This window comes from Panthera tigris, chromosome C1 (genome assembly GCF_018350195.1).
Source record: "Panthera tigris isolate Pti1 chromosome C1, P.tigris_Pti1_mat1.1, whole genome shotgun sequence".
Taxonomy (NCBI): domain Eukaryota; kingdom Metazoa; phylum Chordata; class Mammalia; order Carnivora; family Felidae; genus Panthera; species Panthera tigris.
In genome coordinates this window covers 18,043,648-18,063,766 of record NC_056667.1, presented here as the reverse complement: position 1 = coordinate 18,063,766, position 20,119 = coordinate 18,043,648, and the positions used below count along the sequence as shown (strand labels likewise).

General features: G+C 46.0%; 2 protein-coding genes across 13 annotated transcripts in view; one reads left to right on the top strand and one right to left on the bottom strand.

Moving 5' to 3' along the window:
- NIPAL3 (NIPA like domain containing 3) overlaps positions 1 to 16,823 on the bottom strand; it is a 50,963-nt gene extending 34,140 nt beyond the window's left edge. For 2 of the 3 annotated variants that reach the window (XM_007083673.3, XM_042994744.1), the window contains exons 1-2: positions 16,723 to 16,823; positions 12,001 to 12,323 (exon numbers count right to left, since the gene is read on the bottom strand). In XM_007083673.3, coding sequence (XP_007083735.1) covers positions 12,001 to 12,096 — 96 coding nt within the window. In that variant the 5' untranslated portion in view covers positions 12,097 to 12,323; positions 16,723 to 16,823. Of the gene's footprint in view, positions 1 to 419; positions 653 to 12,000; positions 12,324 to 16,722 lie in introns of those variants that run through there. The other variant, XM_042994745.1, reaches the window with a different exon arrangement.
- Positions 16,824 to 18,287: 1,464 nt separating this feature from the next.
- STPG1 (sperm tail PG-rich repeat containing 1) overlaps positions 18,288 to 20,119 on the top strand; it is a 54,321-nt gene continuing 52,489 nt past the window's right edge. For 3 of the 10 annotated variants that reach the window (XR_006221216.1, XM_042996491.1, XM_042996490.1), the window contains exons 1-2: positions 18,371 to 18,434; positions 19,130 to 19,161. The gene's annotated coding sequence lies outside the window, so the exon portion shown is untranslated. The other 7 variants (XM_042996488.1, XM_042996484.1, XM_007083676.3 and 4 more) reach the window with 6 other exon arrangements.

Genomic DNA, 20,119 nt, shown 5'->3' with positions numbered 1-20,119 from the left:
TACATTTCTTTTTTTCAAAAAAAATTTTGACGTTTATTTTTGAAAGAGAGAGAGAGAGAGAGAGAGAGAATAAACAAGTAGGGAAGAGGCAGAAAGAAAGGGAGACACAGAGTCCAATCCGGGCTCCAAGCTGTCAGCACAGAGCCTGATGCGGGGCTTGAACTCGTGAACCACGAGATCACGATCCAAGCCGAAGTTGGATGCTTAACCAACTAAGCCACCCAGGCGCCCCCAAGAAATACATTTCCTAAGGCTATAGATGCCAGAGAGAGTGATTTCTCTGATGGATCTGGGCAAAGTAAACTGAAAACCTTCAAGAAAGGATTCACCATTCTAGATGCTGTTAAGAATATTTGTGATTCATACAAAGAGATCAGAACATCAACATTAACAGGAGTTTGGAAGAAGTTGATTCCCACCATCATGGATGACTGTGAGGGGTTCAAGGCTTCAGTGGACGAAGTCACTGTGGATGTGGTGGCAACAGCAAGTGAAGTAGGACTAGAAGGGGAGCCTGAAGATGTGCCGGAATTGTTGCGATCTCATGATACACTTGAATGGATGAGAAGTTGTTTCCCATAGACGAGCAAAGAAAGTAAGACAATGGTGGACGGAGAATCTACTCCCGGTGAAGATGCTGTGAAGATTATTGAAATGACAACAAAGGATTTGCAATATTACATAAACTGAGTTGATAAAGCAGCAGCAGGGTTTGAGAGAAGTGACCCCAATTTTGAAAGAAGTCCTACTGTGGGTAAAATGCTATCAAACGGCGTCACAGGCTATAGAGGAATTGTCTGTGAAAGAAAGAGTCCATCGGAGCAGCAAATGTCACTACTGTCTTATTTTAAGAAATTGCCCCAGCCACCCCAGCCTTCAACACCCACCACCCTGATCAGTCAGCAGCCATCAATATGGAGGCAAGAGCCTCCACCAGCAAAAAGATTCTGACTTGAAGCTCAGATGATGATTAGCATTTTTAAGCAATAAAGTCTTTTAAAATTAAGGCACGACATTGCTTTTTAGATATAACGCTACTGCACATTTAATAGACCAAAGTATAGCGTAAACATAATTTTAAATGCACTAGGAAACAAAAAATTCATTTGACTCACTTCACTGCAATATTTACTTTGTTGTAGGTTGTCTAGAACCAAATTTGCAATGTCTCCAATGTGTGCCTATACCTATGTTTCTAAGGGTTTTATAGTCCTAGCTCTTACATTTAGGTGTTTGATCCATTTCGAGTTATTTTTTGTATATGATGGGAAGAAGGAATCCAACTTCATTCTTTCACATGTGGATATCCAGTTGTCTCTGTCTCATTTGTTTAAAACACTATTCATTCCTCACAGAAGTAGTCTTGGCACCCTTGTCGAAAATATGTTGGCCATAGATGTGTTGGTTTATATTTGGACTCTGTATCGATATGTGAGTCTATCCTTCGGTCACTATCACATGGTTTTGATTGCTGTAGCTTTGCAGTAAGTTTTGAAATCAAGAAGTTGAAATCCTCCAACTTTGTTCTTCTTTTTCCAAGACTGTTTTGGCTAGTTGGGGTTCCTCATGTCTGCATATGAATTTTAGGATGAGATTGCCTCAAGGTATTTTTTTATTCAAAAATTTTTAAAAATGTTTATTTATTTTTGAGAGAGAGACAGAGCACAAGCAGGGGATGGGCAGAGCGAGAGGGAGACACAGACTCTGAAGCAGGCTCCAAGCTCTGAGCTGTCAGCACAGAGCCTGATGCGGGGCTCGAACTCATGAACCGTGAGATCATGACTTGAATCGAAGCTGGATGCTTAACCGACTGAGTCACCCAGGGGCCTCTCAAGGTATTTTCCAATTTCCCCTGTAATGTCTTCACTAACTCACTGGTTACTTAGGAATGTGTTGTTTAAATTCCACATATGTGAACTTCCTACTTTATTGTTATGAATTTCCTTTTGCTATTGATTTCTCACTTTATTCCATTGTGATCAGAGAACATACTTTATATGATCTCAGTCTTTTACATTTATTGACATTTGTTCTATGGCTTAATATATGCTCTATCCCAGAGAATATATGCTCTATGCCATATATTCCATATGCACTTGAGAATAATGGGTATTTTGTTACAACTGAGTGAGATGTTCTGTAGATGTTGGTTGAGTCTAGTTGGTTGTTGTTCAAGTCTTCCATTTTCTTTTTATTTTATTTTATTATTATTTTTTTTTATTATTAAAAAAAATTTTTTTTAACGTTTATTTATTTTTGAGACAGAGAGAGACAGAGCATGAACGGGGGAGGGTCAGAGAGAGGGAGACACAGAATCTGAAACAGGCTCCAGGCTCTGAGCTGTCAGCACAGAGCCTGACGTGGGGCTCGAACTCACGGACCACGAGATCGTGACCTGAGCTGAAGCCGTTCGCTCAACCGACTGAGCCACCCAGGCGCCCCCAAGTCTTCCATTTTCTTGACAGTGAGGTACTGCTAGTGAGGTCCTGAAGTATCCAATGATAACTGCTGGACTGCCTGTTTCTTCTTTCCATTCTGTCAATTTTTGCTTCATGTATTTTGGTGTATATATTTTATTATTGTTATATCTTCTTGATAGATTGACTCTTTTACCATTATGTAACGTTCTTCTTTGTCACTCGTAATGATTTTCATCTTAAAGTCTATTTTGTCTGATGTTAGTTTAGCTAGTTCAGCTCTCCTTTGGTTATTGTTTGCATGGATTATCTTCTCCCACTTTTTTATTTTCAATCTTTTTTTGTCTTTGACTCTAAAGTGAGTATCTTGTAAATAGCATATACTTGGATTGTGTTTTTTAAAAAATCTATTCTGCCAATCTGTCCCCTTTAATTGGAGAGTTTAATTCATTTACATTTAATGTAATTACCGATAAAGAAGGATTTCTACTGTTTTGTTTTCTATATGTCATGTCTTTTTTTTTTTGTTCCTCAGTTTCTCCATTACTGCCTTCTTTTGTGTTAAAGAGATATATTTCTTAGTGTACCATTTTAATTCCCTTATAATTTCTTTGACTATTTTTGAGTTATTTTCTTAGTGATTGTGTTAGGGATTATAATTGCCATATTCAAGCATGTGATAAGGCATTTATAATTGCAATTATATGTACAAATATTATAGTACATATAATAGTAAATTTAGTATTTAGTAAATAGTAAATATTTGTATCACATACTATAATTAAAATACATGTATTGAAATACAGTATAGGCAAAGATGTAGTAAAATTAACAAGATTTCAATTTCCCCAACCCTTTCTGGATATATCAGGTTAACCCAATGTGCCTCTAGGTGAAAACTTATCAGCATAATTGATAATGCCTTTTTGGTCAATGTCACAGAACTTATTGAGGAGGAACAAAATAGGTCACCTCAAAATATGTCACTTTGGCATATTGATTATTTTGAATTAAAGTTACTTAAGAAACAGCCAGTACAAGAAGGATACTCTGAGGCCCCATTTGTCCTCCTGAAAGTGGGAAATAAGTCTCCATGTGAAAGGTATCTTCCCAGTATGTACCAGAAGGAAGAAAGACATTCTTGTCACCAGAGATAGGAAATTTAAGGCCAAGAAGCCTGTATAAACAAAACTTGCTACTACTTCACTAATTTACTACCCAAAGCCCAACCCCTTTTGTCTTATCAATTCTTCACAAATTTATTGTCTAAAAGGTATGAAAGTTACCAGCTTTGGTTACTTCTTTGGGGCCTCCATATGTATGCCATTAAATTTTTCTCTTGTGGAATCTATCTTATGTCAATTTAATTATTAGACCAGCCAAAGAATCTACAAGGAGAGGGAACCTACACTGTGAAAGCCAAACAAATACTGTGGTAAATGAAATGTATATAGTACTTTGTTTTGAATGAGGCCGAAAGAGGCTCTCCTCATATTGTTAGCTGATAAGTCAATAAAAATAGTTTATCACTATGTGATTTTTAGCACGAAACTTAGAAGGAATTGAAAGAATTTAGGGATGCTGCCATAACAACATTCCTTCCATTCCAGGTACTTCTGTGAACACGTTCTCAGCACCTCTAGCTATAAAACCCCAAACCTGCAACAGAGCTGATGCTAAAATCTGTCCCATTCTAGCCATCAGTAATATTTGTCTTGAATATTAAAAACAAAGTCTCATTCTCATTCAGATATTCATTTAAAAAAATTTTTGAATTGTTTATTTATTTATGAGAGAGAGCAAAAGAGAGAGAGAAAGTGAGGGGCAGGAGGGGCAGAGAGAGAGGAAAACACAGAAATTAAAGCAGGCTCCAGGCTCTGAGCTGTCAGCACAGAGCCGGATGCAGGGCTCAAACTCATGGTCTGTGAATTCATGACCTGAGCTGAAGTCGGACGCTTAACTGACTGAGCCACCCAGGTACCCCCAGATATTCATTCTTCATATGTTATTTTATGCTTGATAATTATTATAAAACTTTATATTACATTAATCAACTGCTTTTATTCAATTGTAGCAATAAAAAGCTTCTGGGTTGAATCAGTTATTTCTGAACATGTTAAAAAGAAAGCCAGAGGCCCAAAATGGCCTCACTTAGGCCAACTCACCAAACTGGGGCTTAATACCTCCCCTAACTGAAGTTCTAACCTCCCCCAGAAATGTAGTCTTAACTGGTCAGTCAGGAAGCTTCTGGTCAACACCAATAAAGTACTCTGTCACATGGACTCTCTCTATCCCCCAAAGGAAGATGACACAATCCACCTAATAAGACCCTTTTGTCCCCAAAGGTCATCTCACCTGAAATAGCCCTTTTTTCTGTTTATAACTTTCTTGTCTTGCTTTTAAAACCCCTTCCCTTTTTGGGGCGCCTGGGTGGCGTAGTCGGTTAAGCGTCCGACTTCAGCCAGGTCACGATCTCGCGGTCCGTGAGTTCAAGCCCCGCGTCAGGCTCTGGGCTGACGGCTCGGAGCCTGGAGCCTGTTTCCGATTCTGTGTCTCCCTCTCTCTCTGCCCCTCCCCCGTTCATGCTCTGTCTCTCTCTGTCCCAAAAATAAATAAAAAACGTTGAAAAAAAAAATTTAAAAATAAATAAATAAATAAATAAATAAATAAATAAATAAAACCCCTTCCCTTTCTGTAGCCCTTTGGAGCTCCCCTCTACTTGCTGGATGTGATGCTGCCTGATTCATGAATCAATTAATAAAGCCAATTAGATCTACAAAATTTACTTGGTTGAATTTTTGTTATTTCACAAACCTTATGCCAAAGGAAATATTAACAAAGTGAAATTCGATCGCCTATTTTACATCCTTTCTTGTAGACAAGTAGGATATGTGTCCATATAATTTTTAAGTGTTAAAACACAGACACTGTTTGGGGACAAAATTCTGTGGGGGAAAGGTCGGGAAAATACCAAGTTAGGGAGAAACAGGAATGACGTAAAAATTTCCGACTGCTAAGGAAGAGCTTTTTCAGGGGCTCCTGGGGGGGCTCAGTTGGTTGAGTGCCCGACTCTTAGTTTTGGCTCAGGTCACGATCCCAGGGTCAGGGGATGGAGTCTGTCAGGCTCCACGCTGAGCGTGGAGCTTGCTTAAGATTCCCTCCCTCCCTCCCTCCCTCCCTCCCTCTCTCTCTCTCTCTCTCTCCCCGCCTCTCTCCCTCTCCCCCACTCGTGTGCGTGCGCACTCTCTCTCTCTCTCTCTCTCTCTCAAAATAAAAAAATAAAATAGAGAGAAGAGTTTGTTCCGAAGGCTGATGGTAGATATCACGTGGGCTTTATATCTCAGGGGCTATAAAAAAAATACTCGTATTAAAATGTGCTAGAAACGACATACTTTGCAAATATAAACTTGTGACACAAGTTTTATGTCTTAGATGTCAACCAAAGGAATGAATGGGGAAACACAAGGTGTTTCTTTAGAGGGTCAAGTCTGAAGACCCCAAAGGAAGCCCTTCATTAAGTGTAGCTCATTAAGGCTACAGAGCAAGGAACTCATCCTCAAGGAGGCAGAGATCTGGGGGCCAGGCAGGCACTCGGCGCAGAAAGTCAGTTTATCTACGCTAATGATTAATGGTTCAAAGAGTTAACTGGCAGTGATTCTACAGCGACTGCCTTGGGCAGAGAGGAGACAGAAGGACCCTGGTTCTGGCTCCCACAACACCTCACAGCTGCCTTATTTCCTTTATGGGGGACAAAGGGGAGCTGGAACCAGGCTCTGGGAGTTGTGCAGAAAGCGGAGACCACAGCGAGGGCTCTTCAGAGGGCACGTGGGGATCACGCGGCTGCAGGTTCAAGGGCGGGCTGGGGGATTTGCTTCACCTCCTCGCTAGCTGGGTCAGCAGTGCCCCTCTCTCAGAGCTGGTGCGTGGACTTCCTGAGATAGTTGGGAGAAAGCACTTACCTCAGTAACTTGGAACTAGGGTGAGCTGGAGGAAACTGCCACTATTTTGCCACTTGGACCCATATGAAATGGTAGTTTCATATGGTTCAACCTATAACTGGTAGCTATTTTATTTTTACCGCAAGAGACTAAGCTGTCCTCAGATGCAATGCCGATGAGGTCCACAAGGCTGCCCGAGAGTGTGCTAACAACTCGCCAGGTGGAAGTAAAGAGATCAAGAAGGGAAATGAGCCCCTGTGGCCATGTAGACAAGTCAATACTATTTCGGGGAGGAGGATGGTGAGGGCCTAAACCTAGAAATAAAAACCGTAGGGGCTCCTGGGTGGCTCCGGCTCTTGATCTCGGCTCAGGTCGTGATGTCGTGGGTTTGCGGGTTTGAGCCCCATGTCGGGCTCTGAGTGTGGAGCCTGCTTGGGATTCTGTCTCCCTCTCTCTCTCTCAGAATAAATAAATAAACTTTAAAAAAAAAATTATAAGCAGGCTAAGCAGCAGAAAAACAAGGTTAAAAGGTTACTATGATAATCAAGGACGGTATTTACGGAGTGTTTTTATACATACACATTCGGTGTGGCGTGAAACCCTTTCCATGCGTTGCCTTTGGGCCATAACCCACCTATGAAGTGTGTACTGTCAGGAGTCCTAGGTTCGGCACACGGGTTGGAAGGACTTTACACGTGAACAAAGTAAGGCCCAAAGAAATGTAACAACTTGGCAGAGGTGGGGACGGGAGGCTCTATGTCGCTCCAGGTCTGACTTCCAGTCTCCCGACTGTCACTATTCCTCCGGGCTGTCTCCCACTGTGTTCTCTGAGGTGCCCTTCAAAGGCGGTGCAGGTAAATTAGGAAAATAAGACAACCCTGTCTCGGGAGTGCTACATTCCCAGTAGTGACACAGGCGGCTGGGGTTTCTTTTAAAAGCCATTTCCACAAGTATATCAATCTCCACGCATAATAACTGGCTACAGACAGACCTGGTTAGTAACAGCGCAATATAATTAAATGCCCTTTCATCCAGGCATTTCAAAGGGCTTCATCAAAGTTAATTATGCCCCAAGCCCTTGTGAAGTGGTGCTTGATTCAATTTTGTGAGCATTGAAAGTCAGGCAAAGGCGATGCCACCGGCCCAGGGGTTACACAGTTTGAACGTACACCTATTAGCAGTCCTCAAGTGTGTGGCAAGAGGCGATTCAGAGTCGAGGTGACAACCAGCAGAACTCCTGACGTTAAGCTCCGCCCCCAAACCTCAGAGCTGGAAAACTGCAAAATGGGGGTGTCTGGGTCTGCCAGCAGGGAGGGAACGAGGTGTGGGGCCCGGGTGGCTTCCGCCTCTGGACGAGCCACCGACTTCCTCTTTTTGCAGAGGAACCACACCAGGTGTGTTCACAGAAGTTATTTAAAGGGGGAAGTGTTCAACAAGTCCACGTGGATGGCTAACCCAGAACAGGGATTTGACCTTGGACTCAGTGACTCTGTCTCAACACTAAAACAGATTCCTGCCCCACTGAGGGGCAGGTTGGGAGAACTGCCTGGTGGTGGCCTCAGGCCAGCATCTTCACCTGCCATATCTTTGGATCCTGAGTTCCTCCGCACGCGATGTCAGATGGGGACGATGCCGCTGAGGCAACACCTAACTGGCTCCCAACTGGCTCTCGACTTCATTGGGCAGAGTCCACTGAGGTGGAAGAGAAGGAAGGAAAGTGGCAAGGGCCAGCCTCATTTGGAGGCAAATACCTCCATGGGGGCTCCTGCCAGTGGAGAATTTCAACTGCCCGAGAAAGACCAAGACATGGCCAAAGTCAGAGTGAGCAAGTGGCAGGGCCGGACCTTAACAGGTGTCCCCAGCACTTTGGTCCCATATATACAGGTGAGGAAGTAGTGAGGCCTCCCAACTATCAGGAACTTTATATTGAGGACACAGGTCGACCCAACTGGGACGCTTTGAAAATGAAAGGGGGCTCTATTAATATACGTGGCCGTGAGGCACAAGCCAGGACTTTTGGTCCCTGTACTCTTAGTGCAGCCTCTGGATGGGAAGGGCTGCTGGAGAGGGAAGGAGGGTGAGGGCCACACTACAAGCAGGCTGCAAGGCTTCAAACTCAGCTGCTTTCTTGGCGTGGCTTCAACAGACCTCAATGTCAAGGGTGGGGCAGCAAAATCAAGGTCACTTCTCTCTCTGCTTCAGCTTCCCTGTGTGGATTCTGAAGACCAGAAGTCCTGGGCTGGGGTCCTGCCTGTGCCACTTACTGCTGTATGACTTCAGGGGAATTACCTTAACTCTCTGAGCTTTGGCTTCCCCTCTTTAAAATGGAGGATTGTAAACCCTCATGGGATTGTCGTGGTACATGAAATAACATACATGTTGGGAATGTCATGCTACATGAAATAACGTACATGTTGAAACATCACCTGGCACATAAAAAAGTACTAAAACAATTCTAGCTTGTTACTATCATTATTTTTTATCATTTTTATTTTTATTATCACTATTCTTAGCAATAGCTCTAAGGACCTTTTTGGCGCCAGCTACGACTCTGGAAAAAAAGTAAACGGTTTCCAGAAAAGCAGCCAAAGGTCCCAGAGGTAGGAAACCTTGCTGAGTGAAACCTCAGCTCAGATCTCCCGTTCTAACATCTGCTTTACATCTGCCAACAAGAGCCTCTATTTAAATATCACGGTGACAAGACCAGTCATTACTTGCTATTTAAACTCACCTCCCACAATCCCTTGGGCTTAAAACTGCCAACAATTCAGTATGAATTGCATTCTGGCTTGCTCTGAGGGTTACTCATATTCAAATACAAGAGAGGCAGCTGCCTGGCTCTCCAGGCTCTGCTACTTCTGTAACCTGGCTTCAGGCCAGCTCCCTGATGCTTACCTTCTCCAGCAGGGGAGGCATTATCTTCCCCAGGATTGCCATTTCAATACTTACTAACCAGTGTCAGGGAGAGAAGGGGCCTGGCAGAGTGGTGGGCCCAATGCAGGCAGCAGGGAGCCATGGATAAAAGCAAGGGCCTTGGCAATGCACACACTCAATTCGAATCCCAGCTTTACTACCTACTGACTGTGTGTCCTTGGGCAAGTTAATTAACCGCTCTGTGCCAGTTTCCTAATACGTAAAAGGGGATTATAATAATACCTACCTTGAGGGGCCCTGTAAGAATTAGCACAGTCCCTGTCATATAGTAAACAGTCAACACAAGTTAGCTGCTGCTATGATCGTGATGATTACTACAGGAACTGGGAATGGGCTATGGAAGTGTGATAAAGGACCTATATTTTCCTGCCAGGAAAACTGCCAAAGGTGATACCTGAGCTGGAGCTGGAAGAATATGTAGCATTTCTATCAGTAGAGACAGGGGAGGATGCAGGCAGCTTCAGTTTCCTGCATCTGTAAGTTCAGGTCATGGTCGCAACCGCCATGTAGGGTGGATTTAAAACTGACCTGCAGAGAAGTTGCATACCTTTCCCCCAAGTTACAATGACAGACAGTGAGAGAGCTGGGCCTTGAAGACAGGTCTCTCTGAGTCTAAAGGCCATGCTGGTAACACCCCTCCTAGCTCTACTTTTGTATCAAATTTGTCCTGAAGGCTAAGGCACTGATAGAAATAGCTTCCCCCACCTCCCTCCCAGACTGCAAACTCCTTCAGGGAAGAGAGAGCTCAGTGGTTTATACAGCCCCGCCCACCCCACGCAGGCAGGGAGAGCAGGTGCTCAGCTGAAATGCCTATTCGCTAAATACAAGAAACTGAGGCCTGACTCTTCCAGGCTGAGGCCAAGCCTCCAGTGCCGGCAACCCCTTGCGATGCTGCCTTCTGGGCAGCTGGCCTCTTGGGCTCCCTTTCACAGAACCCCCCCCCCTTTTCCCCAAAAAAGTCTTCCCTTTTGTCTCAGCGCTTCTGAAATGGGTTTTTATTCCCTGCAACCCAAATAGCCTTAACCAAATCAAGGTGGAAGGAAGCAACTTCCTCTCTCCCTAGGCACAATTAACTACACGCTCCTCCGCTTTGGGCACCTGCCTCTGTTCCTCTTTGTAAACCCCAGGCACTCGTGAGTCAAGCACCTCCCGCATGCCGCCTGCGTGGGCTAGGTGCTTTTTCATTGATCCACATGGCTGGAGGGAGGAGGGATGGAGGGAGGGATCACTACCACCGTTCTACCCATAAGAGAAGCTCTGAGGGGCTAAGCCACATGTCCAAGGGCACTTAGCTGGGAAGGAGCAGAATAGGGATTCGAGGACGCGTCTTCTTTCCCTTGATCCCCCCTGGAACTTCAGTTCGCTCATAACTGTGCATGTGCCCCTCTCCCACCTCAACTCCTAAGCTTGTTGGTAGAGTCACCATGATTGATTTACCTTTGCTCTGGCACCCGGAAGGTACTTCTACGATAAGTATCTTTTGTAATTTGTAACTGAAATGGAAACTTATTAGAAATCTCACCTGGGAGAGTGTTCTGTGTTTTCTTAGATCCTGTATCTGTTTGTTTGGCATACATTCATCACAGCCAACTGCATTAACTGTATTTTCTTGTGTTCTCTGTTCTTGATGCTCTGGCATTTGTGGCCTCAACTCACCCGGCAGAGACCACCTCTCCCAGGGCTAGCCAATTCTTAGAGACAGCAGGGACGCAAGCAGCACTCTGGGATGCTGGGTTTACACTCACCCCGCAGTAGAAACAACCTGAACATCTAACAGTAGGGGATGTGTCCAGAAAGTTTTGATAGAGCAGCTCAACAGATTACTGGGCAATCCGTTCAAAAAGTATGCGTTAAATCACGACTCAATGACACGGGGAAATAACCCACAAATAGGGCTATGTGAAACAACCAAGATACGAAACTTTCTGTGCAGTCTGATCCCAAAAGTGTAACACCAAAAAAAGACAGGAAGGAGAAATATGAACAAGGCTTGTCTCTGAGTAATAGAGTAGGTGATTTAAAACAAACAAACAAATCTTCTAAGTGGGAATACCTCCCCTTAAAAATATTTCTTGGGGCGCCTGGGTGGCTCAGTCCGTGAAGTGCCTGACTTCGGCTCAGGTCACGATCTCGCGGTCTGTGAGTTCGAGCCCCGCGTCGGGCTATGTGCTGACAGCTCGGAGCCTGGAGCCTGTTTCGGATTCTGTGTCCCCCTCTCTCTCTGCCCCTCCCCTGCTCACACTTTGTCTCACTCTGTTTATCAAAAATAAATAAGTGTAGGGGCGCCTGGGTGGCTCAGTCGGTTAAGCGTCCAACTTCGGCTCAGGTCACGATCTCATGGTCTGTGAGTTCGAGCCCCGCGTCCGGCTCTGTGCTGACCGCTCGGAGCCTGGAGCCTGCTTCGGATTCTAGGTCTTCCTCTCTCTCTGCCCCTCCCCCACTCATGCTCTGTCTCTCTCTCTCAAAAATAAGTAAACCTTAAAAATTTTTTAAAAATATTTCTCTTTTTCTTTTTATGTTTTTCTCTAACCCCCTGTCTTTATGTACTTCAATGAGTGTTTCTTTCTTCTGGATTACCCGTTCTACATTTGTGCCTGTTTCTGCCGCTAACAGGCATGCAGACCCCGGAAATACGTGAGAGCCAGGGCTATGGTGTGTTACTCTCGGGTTAGAAAAACACCACATTTCAAAACCAGAAAGAAAGCTCTTGCCTTGTAGGAGAAGGAAGCCTCGCTGCCGCCGGGGTCTGCGCTGCTTGTGGGCGGGAGCGGGCGCAGCTGCAGGGCCGCACCGCGGGCTCGGTCCATGGCGCTAGTGGAACATTCCCTGGGAAGCTGGAGCTGCCGCTAGGCGGGGCCGAACCCGGAGACCATCTCTCCTGGCGGGGGTCACCTCCTTTCACGGGGCCGTTGGAGGACTTCGAGGCTCTTCTGGCTGATTTACAGCCTCTCCCTCACCTTCACCCCGAGAAGTGCCAGGTTCTGTCTCTCCCAAGCAGGCAGGCGAGGGTGCGATTCCTTATCCTGGCGGCACCCTAGGGTGGTGGGGAGGAACATGAAGAATGCAAGTACGGTGAGCCCAGCTTGATCACCCAAGGGGACATACACTTTGAGGACAAAACGCAAGCCGTCATGAGAAGTGAAGTCATTTACAAAATTATATCATGCCTTTGGCCTCCCCTAATAAAGACATGGCTCAGGATGCCTGGGTGGCTCAGCGGATTAAGGAGCTGACTTCAGCTCAGGTCAGGGTCTCACGGTTTGTGAGTTCCAGCCCCTCGTTGGGCTCTGTGCTGACAGCTTGGAGCCTGGAGACTGTTTCAGATTCTGTGTCTCCCTCTCTCTCTGTGCCTCCCCTGCTCACGCTCTGTCTCTCTCTCTCTCTCTCAAAAATAAACATTAAAGGTGCGCCTGGGTGGCTCAGTCCATTGAGCGTCCGACTTCAGCTCAGGTCATGATCTCACGGTTCCTGGGTTCAAGTCCCGCATCAGGCTCTGTGCTGACAACTGGGAGCCGGGAGCCTGGAGCCTGCTTCAGATTCTGTGTCTCCCTCTCTCTGCCCCTCCCCCACTTGTGCTCTGTCTCTCTCTCTCTCTCTCTCAAAAATAAATAAAAGGTAAAAAAAAAAAATTAAAAAAATAAACAAACATTAAAAAAATAATAAAAATAAATAAATAATAATAAAGACATGGCTCATCTACCTCAAAACCTTTTTCCCTGGCCCTTAAAAATTACCTTTCCTCAGGGCACCTGGTGGCTCAGTTGGTTAAGCATCTGACTCTTATAGAATATTTTTTTTTAATGTTTATTTTTGAGAGAGAGAGTGTGAGTAGGGGAGGAGCAGAGAGAGAGAGGGAGACACAGAATCCAGAGGAGGCCCAGGCGCTGAGCTGTCAGCCCAGAGCCCGACGCGGGGCTCGAACTCACCGACCATGAGATCATGACCTGAGCCGAAGTCAGGCGCTTTGCCAACTGAGCCACCCAGGCTCCCCAAGTGTTTGACTCTTGACTTCGGCTCAGGTCGTGATCTCAAGGTTCATGGGATCGAGCCCCACATTAGGCTCTGCACTGACGGCATGGAGCCTGCTTGGGATTCTCTCTCTCTCTCAAAAATAATTAGGGGCATCTGGGTGGCTCAGTGGGTTATGCATCCGACTTCGGCTCAGGTCATGATCTCACAGTTTAAGAGCTTGAGCCCCACATGGGGCTCTCTGTTGTCAGTGCACAACCCACTTTGGATACTCTGTCCCCCTCTTTCTCTGCCCCGACCCCACTTGTGCTCGCTCTCTCTTTCCCTCTCAAAAATAAATAATCATTAAAAAAAATAATTAAACAGTTAAAAAAATTTTTTTTCTAATCGCCTTTTTGCTCCCCCCACCCCCGGCTTCCTTCTTCCCGTCATATCCTAACTGAAATCCTACCTTTTCCATAGGCTCCCCTACATAAGAAGTAGAAGATTGTCTTGTCTGCCTCTCCAGGCCTCCAAAAAATATCGAACCACCTGTGTTCGATATCGGAATGAAAGAACGAGAAGAAAAGCTATCTTCACGAATGGTGGAAGAACTGGGCTGCTACCCAAAAGTCAGCCTAGCACAGGTGAGGTAACACTGGACCCTGGGAGAAGACCTGTGTGACCGGATCATAACACCTCTGGGAGACTCAGGTGTCTCATCTGTAAAGTGGGGGTAATAATGTGGCTTCAAGTAAGATCGTCAATGACAGTAATTCCCGTTGACTTTATCGGACTGGTATTTTCAATGCATGTCAAGCTTTTCTACCAAATGGAGAAGAAAGATGAAGTATGCTCCTAGGGTTCTGGAAGGCCTGGCCAAAAACACCTTACCACAACGCTAAGAGTTTCTTTGAAGTCTTCTTATAGTAGAAAAGAAAAAAAAAATCAATCATACAAATTTGGATTCTACTGCAAAGTCTATGCTCATTTCAATTTAAAAAATGTTATAAATAGCTTTTGATCTGTTATATGCTACCTGTTTGCCTTGGCCAAGTCATTTAACTTTCCAGGCAGTTTTCTCTGCTGGAAAATACAGATAATCAGATAATAACATTTCTACCCCCCACAGGGCTGTTGTGAGAATTTGATGAGATAATGCATGTAAAATGCTATGCATAACAAATGGCCAATGGATGGCAGCTATTATTAATTTTATTCTTATCAGTTTAATTATTTAATTTACCCACAAATGTTCCTTTCTTTCATGCATTCATGCTACATTTATTGAGGGCCTACTATATGCCAAACAGACACAGCCTCTGCTATGCCTCAAGGCATAAAAAAAGTTGCTCTTTGTCCTGTGACTTCCAGTTCCTTCTGTTATCTAGCCCTCTCCCCAGTAATGCTGGTTCCTGGTAGGAGCGGCACAGTCATATGTCACAGGGCTAACACTGCGTCCAGCATCTAGGAGACACGAGATGCAGGGCTTGGCACAGGGGCAGCCACGAAGACCATTTAGCCCAGGTCTCACTTTGTTGAAGGGCCTCAAAATTAAATCATCGTTGCTATCTCCAGATGAGGTTACACATTCAGTATATAGTCAATACCTTAATTACATAGATATACATGCCATATATATACAATACGTACAGGGTACACTCATCAATTTTATAACTCACATTCCATAATCAAACCTCCCTGACTGTAAAGTATTTGCAATCTTGTGAAAAGCATAATTATTCTTCACTATACTTTCATGTGTGGGTGAAAAGCATTATTGGGTTAAATTTATGTATTTTAATGTTTTGAATATAGTAGCCTTAGGAAGGAAGAGTGGCCCAGGGACAGACCTCCGAGAGACCCTTAGAGGCTTTCAAGCTGGAGCCGGAGAGGCACTGGGGCACAAACTCTGGGAAGGCGTTTGCTGAATCCCCTGTTCATCCCTTGCCAAGATCCGGCCCAGGGCCTGGCCTGGTGACCTCCATCTATACCTCCTGACTGGCTAAAGGCAGGCCTGTTAAGCACCTGATGCAGTTTGCAATCAAGAATGGAATGGCTTACTCAGGCCTCATCAACCACAACTCCAGAGATACAACTGCTGCACCCAGCCCCGCCCACAGGATGTCAGAGCAAGCAAACAGGCCTTGGGGACATGCCAATGGGGTGATGGAAACCTAGGCCTCCTAACCTTGTTTGGACCAGCTACTTTGTTCAGGTGGGTTTCTGTGTTTGTTTTTGTTTGTGGTGGTGTTGTGACTGTCATTTAATTCGCTTTTAAAAAGCAGCTCTTCTCTCTGCCTCAGAAATGCTCAGGCCTCTGAGGCATCACCTGCAAAGACAGGAAACTCTCCCTTGGCTCGGGAGGAGTCTAGACTAAAGGCCTCGGATGGGGGGCTGCTTGAGTAGCTCAATAGGCTCAGCATCTGACTTGATTTTGGCTCAGGTCATGATCTCACAGTTTGAGGGTTCCAGCCCTGAATCTGGCTCTGCACTGACAGTGCGGAGCCTGCTTGGGATTCTGTCTCCCTCTCTCTCTGCCCCTCCCCTGCTCACATGCTCTCTCTCATAAATAAATAAACATTCAAAAAAGAAAATAAAAGCTCTGGAGGAACTCTTTGCCAGTTGCCCTCCCTTGTAAGGCGCACATTCTTTGCCTGGATGATTCTCCTTTTCTGCCTTCAAAGCACTTTTCCAGGACTAACATATGCCCAGGAGGCAAGTGGCCAACTCTGTGTTCCCAGCCACCCCTTAATTTTGAGGCCGTCACAGCCAGCAGTGAGCACAGGGTCACTGACTCAAGAAAGGAAAGATAATTCTAGGTGCTTGCTTCCATTCCTCCCCCCCCCCCTCCCCTTATCTCAATGAATTATTTCACCAACCCACAGAGCAGGTCAGACAGATGACAGGACCATAGTTCATGGCTGCTAAGAGTAGAGTTTGCATTAGGATTTGGCTTTATCTGAAAAAAATAAATAAAATACGCTCTTTCCCACCACCTGACGATTCGCCTTCCGGCTTGTTGAGTGCCAGTTACGCCAAGCCCTTTCCCTTTCCTGGGCTTTGGCTCACTAAAGGGTTACACTCTTCGTTGCCCTCCCATTGAGCTGGAAACTACAACTTCCAGCAGCCAGTATACATCAAGAATACCTCCCCTCATTCCACCTGCTAACTCCACCATCTGCTACTGCCAGGAAGCCCGAGCCGGCGTGTAGAGGGATAATTTTGGCAAAGTTACCGCATTTCACTTCCTGATTTGGTAAAGCCTGCCATCATCTATATTAAGGCAAACCCATGCCCCCTGCAAAAATGGGGGAAAAAAGCATCCCGAGGCAGCGAGACCCAGACCTGCAAGGCTGATGACAGCAAGAAGGAAGGGTATTTGTACTAGGGGGCGTTAGATGATTCCAAATGCATTCCCTTTCCTGAAAAAAACGAAGGCTGATTTCAAGTCCCCCCCTCTCTCAGGCTTAATCACTACTCACCGGCGGCGTTTTCTCTAAGGACCACCTATCGGAGGTTTCTGAGAAATGACTTGGACTCTTCGCGCAACCCGGAGGCACAGCCTCCTTAATTCCTTCCCCAACTCAAGAGCGGCCAGGGTGCTGCAGTGTTTTGCTTTCAAAGACCGCGATGTGATTTGCCAGGACGCCTGCCAGTCAGAGGCTGGCGGCGACTTCGTGCAGGCGAGTGGCTGCGAGGAAGGGATGGGCGGGACAGCCCCCGGCTATTGGCTGTGCCGCAAAGCTTGCTTGAAGCGTAGGGGGAGAGACTTGGGGAGGCGGCGCCCTCCTCCAGCTTCGCGCTCACCTGGAGGGGGTCCCCTCTAGCGGCCGCACCAAGAACGTTGGAACAAACCCCGCTCTCGCTCTCCGGAGAGCTCAGGTGACTGCTCACCTCCCCCTGCCCGACAGGTGGTCAGCCTGCCAGGAGTCCTGCCTTCCAATTCTTAGCGCTGCCTCCTGGGCTTTGCCCCTGCTGTTGCTGCGCTTTATGCTCTCACCATCTATTCAAATCCTTCACATCCCTCGAGACCCGGCTACCCCCAAAGCCTTCCTTAGTACTGGGGGCCATATACATCTTCCTTTGCGGGCCCTCCCCTAACACCTGTTGGCTGAGCTATATACCGACGCTCCCAGCGCGTCCGCAGCTCCGCAATGCTTAAGGTCCTCCAGTGAGCCTAGCACTTGTAAGGTACAACCGTAAGTACAGTCAGTAGGCAATAAATGTAATCAACACGTGCATGGAGCTTACACTTCTTCATACATGCATCTCATTTCAGATCCTTGCAACAACCCCCTAAGAGGGACGTGGAGCTCATACCCATTTTACAGATGAAGAAATGGCATTTGGGCAGAGACCCCCAAGGAGGAGAAAGTAGCCAGATTTGGTTCAGATCTGGAGGTAGAGAGACTCAGAGGGAACACCCGAGAGCAGAACAAGGTTGGCATTTCGTAGGAACTGCCCATAGGAAAGCGTGACTCGAGCAAGATTTTTCTGGGGCGTGGGTGGTAGGAGCCGCAAACAGAGGACCAGGCCAGGGACGGCTTAATAAAACCTTTGGATTTCATCCTAAATTTAAGGGGGGGCCATTGAGGGTTCTGAGCTGGCGAGTGACAAGATCACAGGGACTGTTCTGAAGCTTGTAAAGAGGGGCTCAAGGAACACTATATGTCTGTCTGCCATTGGATCGTTGTCCATAGCAATCTTTTTTCTTTTATACATAGGGCTTGGAGGAATGTTGTCTTAGGTTTATTCTTTTAACTAAGATTTCTGGGTAGGTAAAATTCTAAGGCTCTTGGTCTATCACAAGACATTTGAGGGATCACTTAGATAATCCCCTATTAAATTTCCCAACCCGTTCTGACTTAATTAACCTGAACCCTTAAAATTCTGGCAAACTCCCTGCGGTTTTTTTTTTTTTTTTTGAAAAGCCTCTGGCGATTGGGCAACAACTTTTCACCTTAAAGAAACAGAGGAAACCATTGGCTAGTTACTCAGGAGGCGGGCTGAGGAAGGACTCTAGAATGTTAGGCGGTTGGTTGCCATAGCGACGGGGAGGCTGCGCAGGCCAGAGTCAGCCCTGGGGAACCCGACGAGGTAGGGGGCAGTTCTTGTCCGGGAACGGGTCGCGGGGTGGTGGGGAGGAGGACCTGGCGCACCCCATGGGACACCACTGAGATCCCCGGCCTTCTGGGTGCGTGCGGAATTCTTCTGCGGAGCTGGGTGGTGCCCCAGGGCGAGAAAAAGCCAAGGTCGGAGGTGCTCCCTCCTGATGGTGTGCCCCCAGCTAAAGCGGTGATGATAACCACGGCCTGCCCTCCCCCACGGAGGTCCTATGAAGGGCGTGGGCCTCTGGCCCCCTGCCTCTGCCTTTGGGAGTGTACAAACGGTTGGGGGCTCCGTGCTGGGCAGTGGGTGGACGACAAAGAGCTGAGTTCTAACCCCAGGTCCTCCCCAGCAACTTGGGTGTCCCTCAGCGAAGTCTCCCCTGCTCTGGGCCTCAGTTTATCCATCTGTAAAGTGAAAGGGTGAGATTGGAATTCGGCAGTCACTAGCCGGCTGCTAAAGCTCCTTCCTGCTCTCTGACATGCCTTCTCAGTTCATGAAAAAATAGTAAATGGATTATTTCCCCCGAGAGGGCTTTGAAAAGTGTAAAATACTTTCAAGATGCACCTTTAGCATTATATATGACTGAATCGGTAAAAATCTCATATAGTCAAAACTGCTCACTCAAATACTATAAAGTTCCACATACAGTAACAGTATATATGATTTAGTATATACTGATACATGCCGCACATTAATATGCATGTATAGATGTATAAAAAATGTGATAATACTGTAACATAAATGATAAAGGGTTTGTTTTGTTTTTTTTCTAACATGTAGTTGAGTGAAGATATGCCTGTATTTATAGTCAGGTGAGTTAAAACCTTATAGAATGTGGCTCCGAAAGGAAAGAGTTGTATTATTAATACATCTATATGGACTATGGCTAGAATACGTCTACCCCTAGTATCCATTCATCCCACAAATATTATCGAGCAACTACCATGTGCTAGGAAACACACTGGGGATTCAGTGATGAACGTTCTATTGGGGAAAACCATAAACAAAGAAATACATATAAAATATGATGCTTGGTGGTGAAAAGTGCATTGAGAAACATAAGGCAGTGTCGGGCTGGAGAGAGAGGGGTGGTATTCTGTAGGAGAGAGTGATTAAGGAAGACGTCCCTAAGAAACTTTGAGGAGAGACCCAGACGAATCCGGTGACCGGGCCGGAAGACAATACCCAGAAGAGGGAAGGGAGGAATCCCCATACTACAAGGAGGTATTGCAGAGGCTGAAAAGGTCCAATGCCTTTAGGTAGTGGGATATGACAACTGCCTTCAAATACTTGAAGAAGAGTCCTATAGAACAGTGGCTTTCAAACTTTTGGAATGTGATCCATGCTAGAAATGCATTTTATGTTGCCATCCAGCACTCACACATGCACATGACAAACAAAAAGCTCACAAAAAACTGCAGGCTGTGACCTGCACTTTGAAAATCACCGACGTGAAAAGAGAGTGGGATTGGTTCCAGGCTGATTCCAAGGTGCGGAATGAGGATGAGTGAAGGGGGAGAAAAAGGAATCAGCTTTGACACAGGCGGAGCTTTCTAGTAGTTAGAACTACCTAACAATGAACTGCCTCGGGAATTCTCAAACTGAGTCCTGGGAGAGCCCAGCATTCTGCGAAAGGGCAACAGTCTCAAATGTTTGCTTTTGAAAACTATTTGTAGGGGTGCCTGGGTGGCTCAGTCGGTTGAGCGTCCGACTTCGGCTCAGGTCATGATCTCACACTCTGTGAGTTTGAGCCCCGCATCGGGCTCTGTG